General features: G+C 37.4%; 3 protein-coding genes across 6 annotated transcripts; 1 reads left to right on the top strand and 2 right to left on the bottom strand.

Annotated features, from left to right (window-relative positions):
- On the top strand, positions 47 to 4202 carry LOC105169811. 4 transcript variants are annotated; one of them, XM_011090336.2, is made up of 8 exons: positions 47 to 218; positions 448 to 684; positions 774 to 953; positions 1639 to 1707; positions 1791 to 1990; positions 2590 to 3005; positions 3360 to 3544; positions 3704 to 4202. In XM_011090336.2, exons 2-8 carry the CDS (start codon positions 615 to 617, stop codon positions 4072 to 4074), a joined length of 1491 nt encoding a protein of 496 aa, XP_011088638.1. In that variant the 5' UTR covers positions 47 to 218; positions 448 to 614; the 3' UTR covers positions 4075 to 4202. The 4 variants fall into 4 exon arrangements, with proteins under 4 accessions (XP_011088638.1, XP_011088636.1, XP_011088637.1 ...); XM_011090334.2 differs by having other exon boundaries at positions 47 to 296; XM_011090335.2 differs by having other exon boundaries at positions 47 to 315.
- Positions 4351 to 11409, bottom strand: LOC105169810 (V-type proton ATPase subunit B1). The gene is made up of 15 exons (XM_020696460.1): positions 11285 to 11409; positions 9541 to 9603; positions 9120 to 9175; positions 8903 to 9001; positions 8455 to 8514; positions 7329 to 7440; positions 7025 to 7233; positions 6542 to 6670; positions 6291 to 6428; positions 5922 to 6072; positions 5709 to 5791; positions 5342 to 5389; positions 5181 to 5234; positions 4969 to 5052; positions 4351 to 4880 (listed from the first exon to the last, which is right to left on the bottom strand). Exons 2-15 carry the CDS (start codon positions 9593 to 9595, stop codon positions 4695 to 4697), a joined length of 1464 nt encoding a protein of 487 aa, XP_020552119.1. The 5' UTR covers positions 9596 to 9603; positions 11285 to 11409; the 3' UTR covers positions 4351 to 4694.
- LOC105169809 lies at positions 11118 to 14444 on the bottom strand. The gene is made up of 13 exons (XM_011090330.2): positions 14083 to 14444; positions 13922 to 14006; positions 13619 to 13725; positions 13439 to 13507; positions 13297 to 13351; positions 13158 to 13205; positions 12896 to 13053; positions 12520 to 12758; positions 12238 to 12328; positions 12011 to 12139; positions 11748 to 11901; positions 11556 to 11650; positions 11118 to 11485 (listed from the first exon to the last, which is right to left on the bottom strand). Exons 1-13 carry the CDS (start codon positions 14263 to 14265, stop codon positions 11300 to 11302), a joined length of 1599 nt encoding a protein of 532 aa, XP_011088632.1. The 5' UTR covers positions 14266 to 14444; the 3' UTR covers positions 11118 to 11299.

Below are 14925 nucleotides of genomic sequence, written 5' to 3'. Positions count from 1 at the left end.
ATTATCATACAAACTTTACCAGATAAACATCCCGTGAAAGGGAAGAGAAACAGAGCGACGGTGGCAGATGGATGGTACCCAGCCACGACGAAAGCGCCGCGGTGAAGGAGGAAGAAACGGATTTTCCAAGTTTTAGAGGCTTAGGATGAGGAGATAGTATAGCCGCGGCGGCCGCCGGCAATCGCGGTGAACAGCAAATCGGCTTTCCCGCTTAACTGGTATTGGACCGACCAAGCTTCATAATTCAACAGTTGGGTCATTCATGCTTAAACCGGACCGCCCCATGGAACGACGACGTACTGTGTTAACAACCAAGTAAAAGGGGACACACACACACACACACACACCACACAGTTACTTCTCACATTCATATAGTGCTCATTGCTCCAAGCTATAAACCTTTCTGAAATAAACTCACTACTGAGTAGATTTATTCTTTTTCAACAGATCTACCGTTCTACTCTCATCTGTTTCTACTCTTGGTTTGAAGAAAACACTAAGAACTCTGCCCAAGATCAGATCTTTGTCACTCCACCACTCACCTCCGTCTACTATTTAATAGTTCATCGTTCCTCTGATAAATAAGCAGACCTGTTATTTTGAGACACTAATTCATGGATAATGATTCCCAGCGGTCCGTTTCTTTGCGGGCTGCCCGAAGAACTCACAACCAACATACAAAAGGTATGTTACTGTACACTTTACCCTTTCATTTCATATTGTATATTGGAGAGTTTTTTGGTGTATCGTGTTGAGAGAAACTGTGAATGCAGATACAGAAGGAGGCATTTCATATAGTGGGAAATTATCGCAGGAGTACACGATGAAGATTATTTGGAAAAAGGGTTTTGTTCGGTTAATTCTTATGGCGGGAATTATTTGGATGCTACTAATTCTCGCCGTTTTGTTGTTTCATATTTGGACTTGCCAATCTTCTGTTGCGTCTTTTGCAGGTGATGCAATCTTCTCAACATTTCTGATATGAAATTTTAACGCATTGATCAGTTTGAAGAGCTCTTTGTTTGTCCTGAGTTGATGAAACAATAGATTTTAGGAAATATGTCTTTCTTTGTCTTCGAAAATTGCTTCGGAAAAAGGGTGACAGGAAAGGTATTAGTATGGCTGTTGATCTTCTGGTTCATGAATCATTAATTTGTGGCTGGTTGATAATTTGGCACGTGTTTTTACTTATATCTTTAATCCTAAAACACTAGGAAGAAAGTCTTAATGTGAAGCTCCAAGTACATTTATGAATAACTGCCAGGAAAGTGTAATATGATGGGATAGTATGAAAATGCTTATAATTTTCTGATGTCACAATTCAAAAGTGATGTAAATTTATTGAGGAGCTATTATTGGAGAAATAATTGCAATAAGTTGAGGAACTAGTTTTGAAACTTTAAATAGACTACAGACCTGTAGTTAAGATATGCCACAAATGCACGTCTTTAACAGTAAGTATGCATGTGTCCTTTATAGGGTACTGGAATGTTGACGAAGTTAAAATGGTATGTGGTTCCAGTGGTTTGCTAGCTTTGGGATGAATACTCGCTGCTCCAGCAACCATGCTATTTCTCCTTCTCTATAAAGACTAATGATGATTTACTGTTTTCTTGAATCAATTTGTTTGATTTCCAGCCCTCTGTAACAAAGATAGCAAGGTATTTGGCATGTTAAACAATATGGGACTTGTGACACCACCACATCGTAAGACGACATTTCTTCTTATTGGTTTCTCTTATTTTCTAATGAGCAAAATGTTGAAACTGTTTCATGTTATTTACAATTAGGGTGTCCCATCCCTGTTGCTGATGACCCTGAGAAAATAACTATTCCTGAGGAAAGAACACCTGAAAACGTAGTCAGGAGACTGTCCTACATTGTGGAAGGCAACATCTCGACCAATGGATCTGAATCTTCTCCTCTCTTTGGTGGGCATCAGAACTGGCAGCAAAGAGAGGAAAGCTTCAAAATCAAACCAACCATGAAGGTGATATAACCTTTTCTGTATGTAATCTATTGGTCCACCAACCCCACAACATTAGTTTCACTGACCATTTATACACTATGTTATTGGTTCAACTGTTACCAAAGCTTCAAACCAGCTTGATAATTTTCTGTTATTAAGCATCTGTTATGGATATATCAGCATAAAACATCACTGGATTTCAAGACATCATCGTAGTTCGTTAACTGTTTTTGTGCATTAGTTTGTCCAGAAAAACTGAATCTAGGATATGGCAATTCCTTTTCCAACAAAGAAAATAATGCTGAATTGATTCTTGCTTTTAGAATTAGTGACTGCTCACAGATTCTTTGAAATGAATTGAAATCCTTATCTTCTTTTCCTGGTATTATAAATATATTCTCTAACTAGGCTGATCAATTACCTATACCAACTTTTCTAGTTTTGATTTTCATTTCTTCTTTAGTTTACTGCAAATGATGCTTGAGTAAAATTCAAATTAATCAAATGAACTGCAAAAAGAAGCATCGATAGCCTTCTATCATAGATTAATGAGTCAACCCCTAACTGTGCCCTTTACATATACCTGATGTTAACTCCTAGTGATTTAATCATGCCTTCAGGTGCATTGTGGTTTTATGCAAGGTGGTGGTGACGAGATGGACCCAAAAGATGTTGAATATGTAAAAAGATGTAGATTTGTTGTTGCAACTGGCATATTTGACGCTTATGATTTGCCTCACCAGCCATCCAATATTAGCAAGCGTTCAAAAAGTCTATTTTGTTTTCTAATGGTGGTTGATGAAGTGTCTCTTCACTTCATCAAAACTAATGTTACAGTGAGAGAGGATAATGATGGAGGGCAATGGGTTGGTATCTGGCGTCTGATTTTGCTTAAGCATCAGCCATATGATGAACCTCGAAGAAATGGGAAGGTCCCCAAAATATTAACCCATAGGCTATTTCCTCAAGCCCAGTACAGCATCTGGATTGATGGCAAAATGGAGCTTATAGTTGATCCATTACTTCTACTCGAGAGGTATGATAGCGCTCTATCACAAAAGTTTAGCTCAGCACATTTATTTCATTTGTGGGATTGTATATTATTGTTAGCTGTATACTTTATCCTTTAATCTCTAGGTGGGGAGGTTAATGATAAAGCATATTTTAAATCTCCATGTATAAGAGATACTTCTTATCACTATCCACAGCAACAAATTCTGCATGATTATCGAGGTCCTGTTCTTGATGCCTCGACAAAAATTTTCATTGAAGTCTTTACTTTTTATATCCGATTTGAAACGAGTGCAGGAGATCTAGTGAGAATTATCTAACTGTTTGTTATTGAGTGTTGATGAGGAACCAATCAAGTGGTTTTCTGCTTAACTTGCAGATATTTATGGCGTGGGAAGAATACGTTTGCTATTGCTCAGCATAAACACCATCGAAATATATATGAAGAGGCTGATGCAAACAAAAGGAGGAAGCGATATGCTCGACCTCTAATTGATATGCACATGAAAATATATCGTTATGAGGGACTGGAGCCTTGGAGTCGCCACAAAAGCACCTTAAGTGGTAAGACAACATGAAGATCTTCCGTTCGGCTCTGGATGACATAGCTGAATCCCTTCTTGTATTCTAACAATGTTCAATTTTTGCCCTGATTAAACGAGAAGTGTAGGATTCTAGTTATTTCCTTTGTTTGGTGATAACTCCTTTTTCTTTCAAATGCAGATGTACCTGAAGGAGCCATCATAATACGTGAACATACTGCGCTCAGTAATCTGTTTAGCTGCTTATGGTTCAATGAAGTTAACCTATTTACCCCAAGAGATCAGTTAAGCTTCGGATATGTTGTCCATAGGTTAGGAAGTAGGTTCAAGTTTTTCATGTTTCCCAATTGTGAGTACAACTCAATCTTTATACTGCACCCGCACACTCGCGAACATTCATCTAAAGTAGAATGGGCAAAAACAATGGAAGAGTTCAAGAAACACCCTGAGTTGAGAGAGAGTAGAGGAGGGTTGGGGCTGTGGACTCCTTATCCTGGAAACCTTGATTTGGTTGTATTACCACCGGTAGCCAGAACTTCGAAAGCGGGCTGAAAAAATAGAATAACTTATGTATGTTTTAACAATCCCCACATTGTTCCCCTTTATCTCATGCTCTTATGGATTAACCCAGATCATCTCAGTAAGTTGAAATCCTATGAGCTGCTAAATTTAAGTTACTACATTCGAAAACATTTTGGGTGAAATTGACAATAACACTGAAGAACATATTGTTTTCTTTCAGATGTCATTCCACGAACAGAGAAACCAGAAGCAATCTTGTTTTTTAAAAGAATCATATGATTTCTGATAATGCAGAAAAATCATAAATTGGCCAGCAACTGAAAAACCATATAACTTCTGAACTTGAGAAAATGATATCAGTGGCTCTATAGATCGTCTGCCACAAAATGTTTCTGGACTTCTAATCAAGCCAAATGCTCTAGGGTCACAAAATAATTTAAATAAATTACAGGATCTAACTGGTTCTCTTCCAAAAGAATATCAAAGTCTTTCAATGCCGGAGAGCTTTGGCTTCTGTGGGCTCATCTAAGATCGCAACTCTTATTTCAAACAAGATAGAGGAGATAATCCACTAAAGGAAATGCACATCAAACAATATAGCACAAAGGGCACGCCACAACAGGTTCAACGCAAGAGCTTGTGTCTCCTCTTTAGTTAGATGCATCCCTGCTGTAGAATTGATCGAGTGTCTTTGCTGGAATACGATGAAGAAGCTCCCAAGGAAAGATCCTGAGTAGTGTCCATGCCAGATCCAGCGACTGGAAAACGTTGCGTGTGTCATAGGCCCCTTGTGTCACAAATTTCCTCTCGAATTTGTCAAGGAACTCAAGATATAGCTGTTGCATCCATGCACAGTCCAATTAGTAACTTGAGTAAATATGCTGGAAACTGATAAAATAAAGCATTTATGCATGAAAAACAGACCAGATCTTCTGAGGAAAGTGCTTCTTCTCCGACCACAGCTTTCATTGCCTGAACATCCTTACCAATAGCATAGTTTGCATAAAGCTGAGCAAAATAAATCCAGAGAAGATATCAGTCAAATAGATGTAGTGAATAGAAAAGCAACATGAAATTGCTTGACCCAGTCAGTGGTATAGGAACCAATTCTTGAGTAATGAAATTAGATGATCCACCTGGTTAGACACATCAGAATGATCCCTACGAGTCATGCCCTCACCAATGGCACTCTGCAAAACATTGAAGCAGTAATATTTAACACAACCCCCAGAAACCCCTCTTTATCATTCTTACTCCATTGATTAAACCAAACAAATTGCAAGCCTTCTCCACTTACCTTCATTAGACGAGACAAGGATGGCAGAACGTTGATTGGAGGGTATATCTGTAAATTCAGGCAGACAATTTATTCAGCCAAATGGTGGGGCACAATTCACAAGAGAAAAATTTACTTATACCCATCAAGAAGAAAGTAACATAGAAAAGTTACACCATGTTAACAATGAACCCACCATTTTTAAGCATCACAATTGATCATTTGAAATGATAAGAAATTATTCAGCCAACAAAAGGAAAAGTTTGTATATGACTTATCATATAGTCGTCTACAATTTTGGAGATAATTGGCATGATTGTTCACAGGCTGTGCCCGGGTTGTATACGACTTATCAAAAAGTAACTGGAGAGCATCTATCTCTGCTTACCTGCCTATTATGAAGTTGTCTGTCAATATATATCTGGCCTTCGGTAATATAACCTGTAAGATCTGGAGTTGGATGTGTAATATCTGACCAATGAAAGATGGGAAAAGAAAAATGAAAAGAAAAAAAAGAACAAATAAGATTGATTCAAAAAAAAACTGAAGAGGACAAATTAATTGCCAGGTGGTTAATATTGAATGTTAATATATGCATCACCATCGTTGGGCATGGTCAAAATAGGAATTTGAGTAATGGATCCCTTTCGTCCTTCAATACGTCCGGCACGTTCATAGATGGTTGCCAGATCAGTGTACATGTAACCAGGATATCCACGCCTTCCAGGCACTTCCTCTCGAGCAGCAGACACCTACCAAAGAAATACATACCCCCACAATTTTAATAAGCATGTGAAAAAAGAAATTTTAGAACTTGACAGGGATACTGAACTTGAGCTGGTATAATATATACTTATATGAATATTAAAATGGAAGACAGAGAAATTGTATTCTTAAAATAACCCGTTGAAATTTAAGGAAGATCATCAATTTACATAGCTAAGAAAGCAGGATGGTATTGAAATAGTACCTCACGCAGGGCATCAGCATAAGAACTCATATCTGTCAATATGACAAGAACATGCTTCCCACATTCATATGCTAAATACTCTGCAGTTGTCAGAGCAATACGAGGAGTAATAATGCGTTCTATTGTTGGGTCATTAGCCTGCAGAAAAACTGATATTAGAAAAAGAAGGGGGGCAATGTAAAAGAAGAAATTCTCAGCCAAGATTTCCACAAAAATTTATCAGTCTCAAACAAGGTGATAGGCGTAGTTACCAAGTTCAGGAAAAGTGTCACTCTCTCCATGGATCCATTTTCCTCAAAGTCACGTTTGAAGAACTGAGCTGTCTCCATGTTAACACCCATAGCTGCAAAGACAATGGCAAAATTATCCTCTTCATGATCCTGCAGCATAGAGTAGATCATAAGAACCATGCACATAAGGATAACCACCTCAAGATATCAAATGCAGTTCAAAACTCTAGCAAAGAATTTTTCCAAAAGGTTCAGATGACGATTGTCCATATCCTTAGCCCTTAATTGAAATTCCTTAACAAGAAACAGAAGTTTATACTCTGTACAATATCAATCTGGCATCCCCATGTATGATGGAATCAGACTACAACTTCAATAAGTGACGACTATAATTAAATAGCAGTACACATTCTACCATATCAAGCGACTGCAAAACAAAAGCATCAGATAATGAAGGTAATGAAGCAATTATTATGTTGGTACAAAGCAGCAATGGTCACATACCCCAAGTAGGTCTTCAGATTTCTCCAATCGTTTCACCAAACCAGCCTGACGACAGATCTGAGCAGCTATTTCATTATGGGGAAGACCAGCTGCAGAAAAAAGAGGAATTTTCTGTCCTCGAGCAATTGAGTTCATGACATCAATAGTTGAAATCCCTGTCTGAATCATTTCTTCAGGATAGGTTCTCTCACTAGGATTAATAGAACTCCCTGAAGCCAACAAGTTAAAGAATACATCAAACATGGACCTAGAATATAATACACAAGGACACTACTCAGTACTCCATGTCTCCAACAACACTTGCCAGATATATCCAAGTAAGCCTCAGGAAGAATAGGAGGTCCATTATCAATGGGTTTCCCGGAACCATTAAAAATACGACCAAGCATATCCAATGAGACAGGTGTTTTTAAGACCTGCAAACAGAGGTGTACCAGAAGTTGTTACTGGCAGCAGAATTTCAAACAATAAAAAAGTAATACAATCAGAATTTGAGAAAAAAGATGCAGCAAAATTAAATCCTGAACACCAGAGTCAAGAACTCATAAACCAGTGCCTACATCCTACAGTCCTTTTCTCAACCATCACCAATTCAACACTGCTCAAGTTAATATCCATTCTCTACCCAATCTCAAAGAATCTTCATCCAGAATAATACACTAGCTCAATTAGCATGGACAGGTTGATCCTCAGCGATTCATCCCATCAGACCTATTTTGTAAAGGATTAATCAAACAACAATGTAAAACAGATAAAAGAAAGAGCAGCAAACAGATGTGTTCATTTAACCATTTTACCAAATAACATGAGAATAAAAATGATGATGCACAGGTGAGCAAGAAAACACGCAAAGGTGGTTATCTGCGTAAGTAATACATCACATTCAAGAAATCCCCGGATAATGGAACAAGTAAAAAGCTAAACTGCACTACAAATACAAGCTCTTCATACATCAAGAGCAGAATTTGGTGGTTTATAAATAAAAGTGCCAAATCCCGCACATTTTGAATAATGAAGGGCTAAAGTGCAATATTAAATTGAAGTTCGTCAAACTCAGGAGCAGATTTCATCAAAGTAATACATGGTCAATCAAGTGAGATTCAATTATATTTTATTTTTCAACTGGTTGACAAGTCTGTGCAAGTATTTTCACCACAAGGGAGAGAATAGTTACAGAACTTCTTGGTAGATGTACTGTTGAAAAGGAGATAGGAGAAATTTTTATTGTCTTCCTGACACTAGTTATGGACTTACATTAAATAGGCTCGACTCTTACTGCTCAACTAGAACAGGGAAGGATCAAACTACACATGATTTCCCCATCCAGTCAACAGCAAACAGACAATTATTTGCAATAGGACACAGTTCACATTACTAGAACAGAAATAAGCATGATTCTCGGGGAAAAATAAGGGCAAGAATGAGTTTACCTCTCCTGTAAACTGGACAGTTGTATACTTGTTGTCAATTCCAGACGTTCCTTCGAACACCTGATTAAGAAACACAATGGAAAACATATAGTTCCTTGCATGAGTTCCTCTTCAAAGTTCAAGAAGTACTGAAAGACTGAAGCTGCTGAGATTCATAAAGTAAGTACATGCAAAAATCTACAAGTCAATTTCAAGGAGAAGGATCTCTTAAGCAGGAAGGTCAACAGAATCAACATTAAAGCTACGAAGGGGATGAAGAAGCAAAAAAGAAGGCATGTTAACTTCTTGTCTGGGAATCAGCGAGATTATAATCATGTAGTTAATGAAACAATGGAAACAGAGAATTTGGAGATAGTAAAATGTAAACAGATCTCAGAATATATTGACAGTGATTACATGATGAACCCTCCGAAAGAATGGACCAAAAAGAACTTTTTATGGTCATCACCTGAACAACAGCCTTGTCTCCATCAACCTCCAAGACTTGTCCACGTCGGGTTGATCCATCTCCAAGCCGAATGTTAACAATTTCTTGGTACTTGGGTCCCTATATTGTTTCAGAAAGACATCTGAATTATCTGTTCCCAGATCTACAACACCAAGAGAAGTATGTGTATATGCTGAGATACACAAAGAAGAGTGCTAACAGGGAATACAACATTTACCTTGACTTTGTCAAGGATAACCAGAGGACCAGCTACTCCAGAGACAGTTCTATATTCTGCAAAAATCAAGTAGGCGCAGCAATATTAATTAGATCAAACAGAAGTGTCTGATTAAAGACTGCAATATCAAGTGGACCTCTGGAATTTCATAGAATCTTATCTAACAAGTGCAATCATAGCCAAGACTAGTGCATGCTTATAGAGCTTCAGGTACTTTCAAACATTGAAAATAATCCGATTTCATACTGAGTAAGAAATATAATGATAGATCTATTTTAGCTTCTGCACAAATGTTCTGGTCCTATCTAGTTCCTAAAACTTGGATCATCTACATTCTACCCAGAAACAAGCAACTATATGGGGGAAAACAAAATATAATGATCTACATAAATGCGAAGTGAGACAAGATAAGGAAACATACCCATTCCGATCTCCAAAGTTCCCTCTTCCATGTCAATGTTATTTTCCGCACCCATATTCTAACCTACAAAATCAACATACATTCCAGACCAAACAGGGGGGAAAAAAGTGAGTCAACCAAAATTATTTTGTAGTAAGAGTTTGATGCTAAACTACAACACACTTCAACCAGCTTCTCATCTCTCAAGATCACCTCTTACAAACACGAGATACATTACATATGTTGCATTTGCCAAGCATGGATTGCGGAAGTTTCACCAATACAAGATAAATTACATATTTTATATCTGCCAAGCATGAACTGCAGAAGATTCTCTAGTGGTCCAATTCTTTCTTACTACACAAAAAGAAGAGTATCTTCCAAACTGCAGTCTAATCCATGTGTTGGCTGAACAGAAAATTGCTACCAGTGTTCAATCATTTGACAGCAGGAGTAATATTTTCAAAAAAGTAAATAAGTAAATAAATAAATAAGAAAACAGTAATAGTCTGTCAGCAAATAGCTGGATCAAAATATTTTTTTCTAATCAACAACGCCTGCATCAAGACCTAGAATGGGAAATCAATTTGCATCAGATAGAGGCTCTAGCAACAAATTTTGCTGCAACTCAGCAGCGTATCTCCCATGCTTCCGCAACTAACTTAATTGAAAATGATATCATGCATTAACTATTAAGCATTCCAGTTTTGAGATAGGATCACCACAAAATTAGAATAAATCGATCAGTTGAGCAGCAAATACAGGCGCGATTGCGGAAGAAATATAACATGCATTCCTCCGGATTTCTTCGGCTAAACAACACCAATTGCTGGCCACACTATATACAGGAACTATGACGGAAAGGTCAATCAATCTTTTACGCAACTCCATCAAATACTCCAACGACTGACCCAAAACGGCACAAGTATGATACAATCGGAAAAAATTCAAGCAGATGCAATAGACATATGCATAAAAAATGGGTATTAATACAGAATTCTAAACTATTGAAATTGAAGATTGTGGAATTGGATCTGGAGAGAGTGGCACCTTCTTTTTCTGTGTTGTTTTCCAATCCGAGAGAGAGAGAGAGAGAGAGAGAGAAGGCAGTTGAAGAAAGAGATGAGATGATGGACAGAGCAGGAAAAACGAAACTGAGATGTGATGGTTGAGGTGAAATAATTCTACTATTGTGTTTTTGCATAAATTAAACAATTATCTTATGTATAATCACTCTAATCTACTTCACCATGTGTGATCACTTGTACATTTTACACTTACCAGCTACCGTAGTTGTTTTTTTTAATTTATTTGAACGCATATCCTAATAATATACAATAATTATTATATAATACAACAATATTTCCAATTTATAGAATTTTAACTTGGTCAATTAAATTAAATTTTATAAATTATTATGAATTATCGTAGTTAAGGGCCTCAATTAAAGTAAAAAAAAATTATCGAATACAAAAGAAAAAAAAAAGACATATTTTATAAGTGATGCAAGGGTTGAAGGGGTGTTTTGGTATTGGAGAAAGAAAATGTGAAGAGCAGAAAGAGGTGGATGGTGGGTCCAAATCCAAATGCAGATGATGGATAAGGGAAACACGTATGAATATGATGGTCAAGAATGAAACAACATAGAATTATTTTCAACTCCCATTTCCCATCTATTCTATAGCATTGTTATTACAGTTGAAATTGGACGAGGCCATATCATAAAGAGTTGCAAGGTCCAAAAGGCAAAGGCTTTTCCATTTACTTTGGTGTTCAGAAATCACTGCAGAAAATAGTTGGAGAATGGAAGCTGTGCTCTTATGTCGTTGAGGTTTCTATTGAAGGTTCTGAGTGTCTGAATATGCGCTTCGTCTTCCTCAACACCTACTATTCTACCAAAATCTCCTTCGCCTACATACTCCACCACTCTATTCGCAGCCTCAACTCCAGTCACATAACATCTTTCCTGTTGCAAATAAGCTCATTCTCAACAAAAGTCTATAAAATTGAAATGAAAATGGTAGAATACCCTTTACCTGTGACCATGAACCGTGACGGTTTACTATCCAATCTCCAGCCATATACAAGTTAGGAAAAGATGTAGATCCTCTCATCATGTACTTGTACGAACCTTCCATGAATAATATAAATACGATTGTTCAAAGAAAATAAATACAGACCAGATGATTGAACAACACCGACCCCGTAAAGGGTCAATTAGCACTTACCTGGGAAATAATGGGTGAGGAATTTCGGAAATCTTCCGATTTCTTTATCGACAACTATAGCATTTTCAAACTCCTTGATGCACCTTGAAAGCCAAGACATCACTCTCTCAACAATTTTATCATCTTTCAGAGGCAACAAGTCATTGGCATGATACTGCACTTAATTACCAAACCATAGATGTTAGAGCGAGCTACAAGACCCTGAAATCCTCCCAAAACTGAGAAAAAGCCAATCACTTAATGATACAGCACGTGATTCTTACTAAATCAGCTTGAACGATTGTTAACACACTGTCTTTATGCTCATCATATATTGCGCCCAAGTCAAAAAATGTCCAAGCACAAGCACCGTCGTATCCAGAGGAGACATTGCTTGCATATGGAATTTTGACCTGTCATTGGTAAAAATAGTATAATAAGAGCAGAAATCCTATAGCTTGTATTAGCTCAAAGATGAACAGTCAAAACTTCCACAAGCCGAAACTGGTACCTTCCTGTCAAGCCAAAGCTTAACAGTAAGCAAATCTGTGCTGTTCAATTTCATGACTTTCTGGAACTCTTCTCTTCCACATAATGCTGCACTAAAAAAATTACATAACTTCAAGTTACAACTAAATGACAAACAAGAAGGTAAAGGTAACTGATGTTAACATCGCTCTAGTAGATTATTGAAAGTAAGTCTTGACCTTAAAACTATAAGCAGATTTGCCAGGTCTTAGAATATTTGGTTGCCAGAAATTCGGTCATGGAACGAGGGTCCCAGAAAATATACCTGCTTTGGACAATTTCCTGCAGGGTGGAGACTCCAACAGCCAATATAAAGGCATCAGCCTTAAAACTCTCTTTCTCACATATAACTTCAGAGATGCATCCTGTTTCCTCATTAACCACTACATCTGTTACTTTCCTACCCTCCAGAAATCTGCAGCCTTGGATTTTCATGGATTCTGTCCACGGCTGGAAAATTTTATCTCTAACTGTTCCACGACACCATACCAAATCGAAATTTTTCTGAACAAGTCCATGAAACTTACAATCAATAGATTTCCTACACATAAAACAAATGAGCAAACACCAAAACCAAAAAGAGCAGTTGGTGACAATCTAAGCAAGTGGATTGCTAACTTAACTGCAGTAGTTTACCAAACCTGGTTTGCTAAAACGAAATAATATAGCATTCCGAGAGTTGCAGCAGCACTACATTGCTCAGCTGGAGCAAACAATCCCACTTGAAGCAACGGGTCGAAAACATCCCGAAACAGCCTCTCCGAGCATCCAAATTGTTTCAAAATCTCCCTTGCAGTGACTAAACATTTCAAGTACTTGAACAAATTACCACAAGAATTTTATCCACTGGGAAAAAATACAAATGAACAGAGAAAGTTCACAGTAACGAAGATATTCGCTTACTTGGATCATATTTTCTCCAAGCAGCATCTGTGTTGTCAAAATCAATCACTGCAAACAGAAATAGTTGAAGGCTAAGTTATGTATCTCATTAATATCAGAATCCTTGTAGCAATTCAGACAAGATTTTGGTTGAGAATACCTGCAGCCATCAGAGGAAGGGATGTCAACCGATCGGTGAAGGGCAGGCGAACAAACTACAATCACAAGGTAATTTAATTAGGTTTATGAAAATTCTGCAGGTTACTCGAAAACAAGCTATGTATAGTCCATCAGAGACATGCCTGGGTGTTGAATAATGTCCCAAATGGAGTCGGCAGCTGTGGCGATTCTTGGAATATTGGATACTCAACCTGAAAAGAAAACAAACTCATGGAGATGGTAATTCCTGAAAGAAATACAGGAAATGAATAGGCAGAGAAATATTGCAAAATCATGACTAAAACTATATCAGTCCAGCTTACCTCCAGACCTTCTTCTGAATATTGTGCCGATTTCGTCCAACTTGTAAAGGGTTTAAGACCAAGCTCGTCGACTAGATTAAATATATTACGGTAGGGATACCAGAAACCTAAATCTCATTACAACATAGTTAGCAACAAACCAACATGAAATGCTTGTAAGAAAGTTGTCCTACTCGACAAGGATCACTATTTCTTGACCAAAACAAGTATGATAACAGGAGAAGGACAACAACATAGTATAATATCTTAAGCCCAGGTAAAATCAAGAGGAACTAAAAGTCAGCAACATGATAAATTGATAACCTCGAATACCAGCATCATCAGGACTGAGAGACTTGGTCTTGGGGCCAAGTTCATATCCACCTTCAAGAACTGTAACATCAAATCCCTGAAACCAAACTCCCAAGACAAAATTTTAAGGAAACAGCTCACAATCCTTGCACTCAGTAATAGTTTAAGAATACCTGTTTGCAAAGGTGGTGAGCAGCACCAAGTCCAGCCCAGCCCGAACCCACGACAACAACTTTCTTCTTGATCTGCCGTTGAGTAACAGAAACTGATTGATCCTCAGCTCTGCAGCAAAACCCACGCCTGAAATTACCACAACCAGTTGATAAAACGGGCCGGGGCCTCCAAGAAGCCAACATCTGCTTTACTCTGGGGATTTCTTCCCCTTTTTTCTTGTAACTGCTTTCAACCGCTATTTAAGCTCTCCCGGGCTTTTTAACGAGATTTGTAGTTCTCGGGGCATGGCCACGATTCTGATAAAGCTCGACTAGAGTACAAAATTAGTCAATTTCGTGTGCACCACTTGCCAATCGTGACAAAATAAATACAAAATAGTGACTCAACTACGTAGAGCCACAAAAATTTTGGAAAAATCAAGATGCTATTCAAAATTTTCCAACAATATATAATCATACTTCTTTTTTTTTTTTTAACTATACACAAAAACTTTATTTTGATTTAGAATAATTTATTTCTTCTCTCAAAATAGTTATTTAATTTAAATCCGAATGTGGCCCCAAATTAGAAAAAATTATATAAAATAGTAAATAAATGATATATTTGACAAATTTTAATTTAAATAATAATATTATTGATATCTATATATATAATTCTCAAAATATTCAAAAATTAAAAACATAATTTCGCATTGAAGCAAACAAATATAACTCCAATTGACGCCACGGCCACGCCATCTCTCGCCCCTTCCACGCTACTTCACCCCCCCCCCCCCCCCCCCCCACTTTTTTTTTTTCCCGACTTTTTTTTTTCAAATCATATTGTATCTTTTTTTCTTTTTA

This window comes from Sesamum indicum, linkage group LG8, assembly GCF_000512975.1.
Source record: "Sesamum indicum cultivar Zhongzhi No. 13 linkage group LG8, S_indicum_v1.0, whole genome shotgun sequence".
Taxonomy (NCBI): Eukaryota; Viridiplantae; Streptophyta; class Magnoliopsida; order Lamiales; family Pedaliaceae; genus Sesamum; species Sesamum indicum.
The sequence above is the reverse complement of the archived record's forward strand: the minus strand, read 5'-3'. Positions and strand labels throughout refer to the sequence as shown.

What these genes read in the sequence shown, in the direction of transcription:
- LOC105169811 (XM_011090336.2), top strand. Translation starts at nt 615, where the DNA reads ATGGATAATGATTCCCAGCGGTCCGTTTCTTTGCGGGCTGCCCGAAGA. An exon ending in TCACAACCAACATACAAAAG is followed by an intron (nt 685 to 773) that starts GTATGTTACTGT and finishes CTGTGAATGCAG; the next exon opens with ATACAGAAGGAGGCATTTCA. An exon ending in ACTTGTGACACCACCACATC is followed by an intron (nt 1,708 to 1,790) that starts GTAAGACGACAT and finishes ATTTACAATTAG; the next exon opens with GGTGTCCCATCCCTGTTGCT.
- LOC105169810 (XM_020696460.1), bottom strand. Translation starts at nt 9,595, where the DNA reads ATGGGTGCGGAAAATAACATTGACATGGAAGAGGGAACTTTGGAGATC. An exon ending in GACAACTTCATAATAGGCAG is followed by an intron (nt 5,390 to 5,708) that starts GTAAGCAGAGAT and finishes CTGAATTTACAG; the next exon opens with ATATACCCTCCAATCAACGT. An exon ending in ATTCTGATGTGTCTAACCAG is followed by an intron (nt 5,053 to 5,180) that starts GTGGATCATCTA and finishes TATTTTGCTCAG; the next exon opens with CTTTATGCAAACTATGCTAT.
- LOC105169809 (XM_011090330.2), bottom strand. Translation starts at nt 14,265, where the DNA reads ATGTTGGCTTCTTGGAGGCCCCGGCCCGTTTTATCAACTGGTTGTGGT. An exon ending in TGATGATGCTGGTATTCGAG is followed by an intron (nt 13,726 to 13,921) that starts GTTATCAATTTA and finishes AATGAGATTTAG; the next exon opens with GTTTCTGGTATCCCTACCGT. An exon ending in CCTCACCCATTATTTCCCAG is followed by an intron (nt 11,651 to 11,747) that starts GTAAGTGCTAAT and finishes TATTCATGGAAG; the next exon opens with GTTCGTACAAGTACATGATG.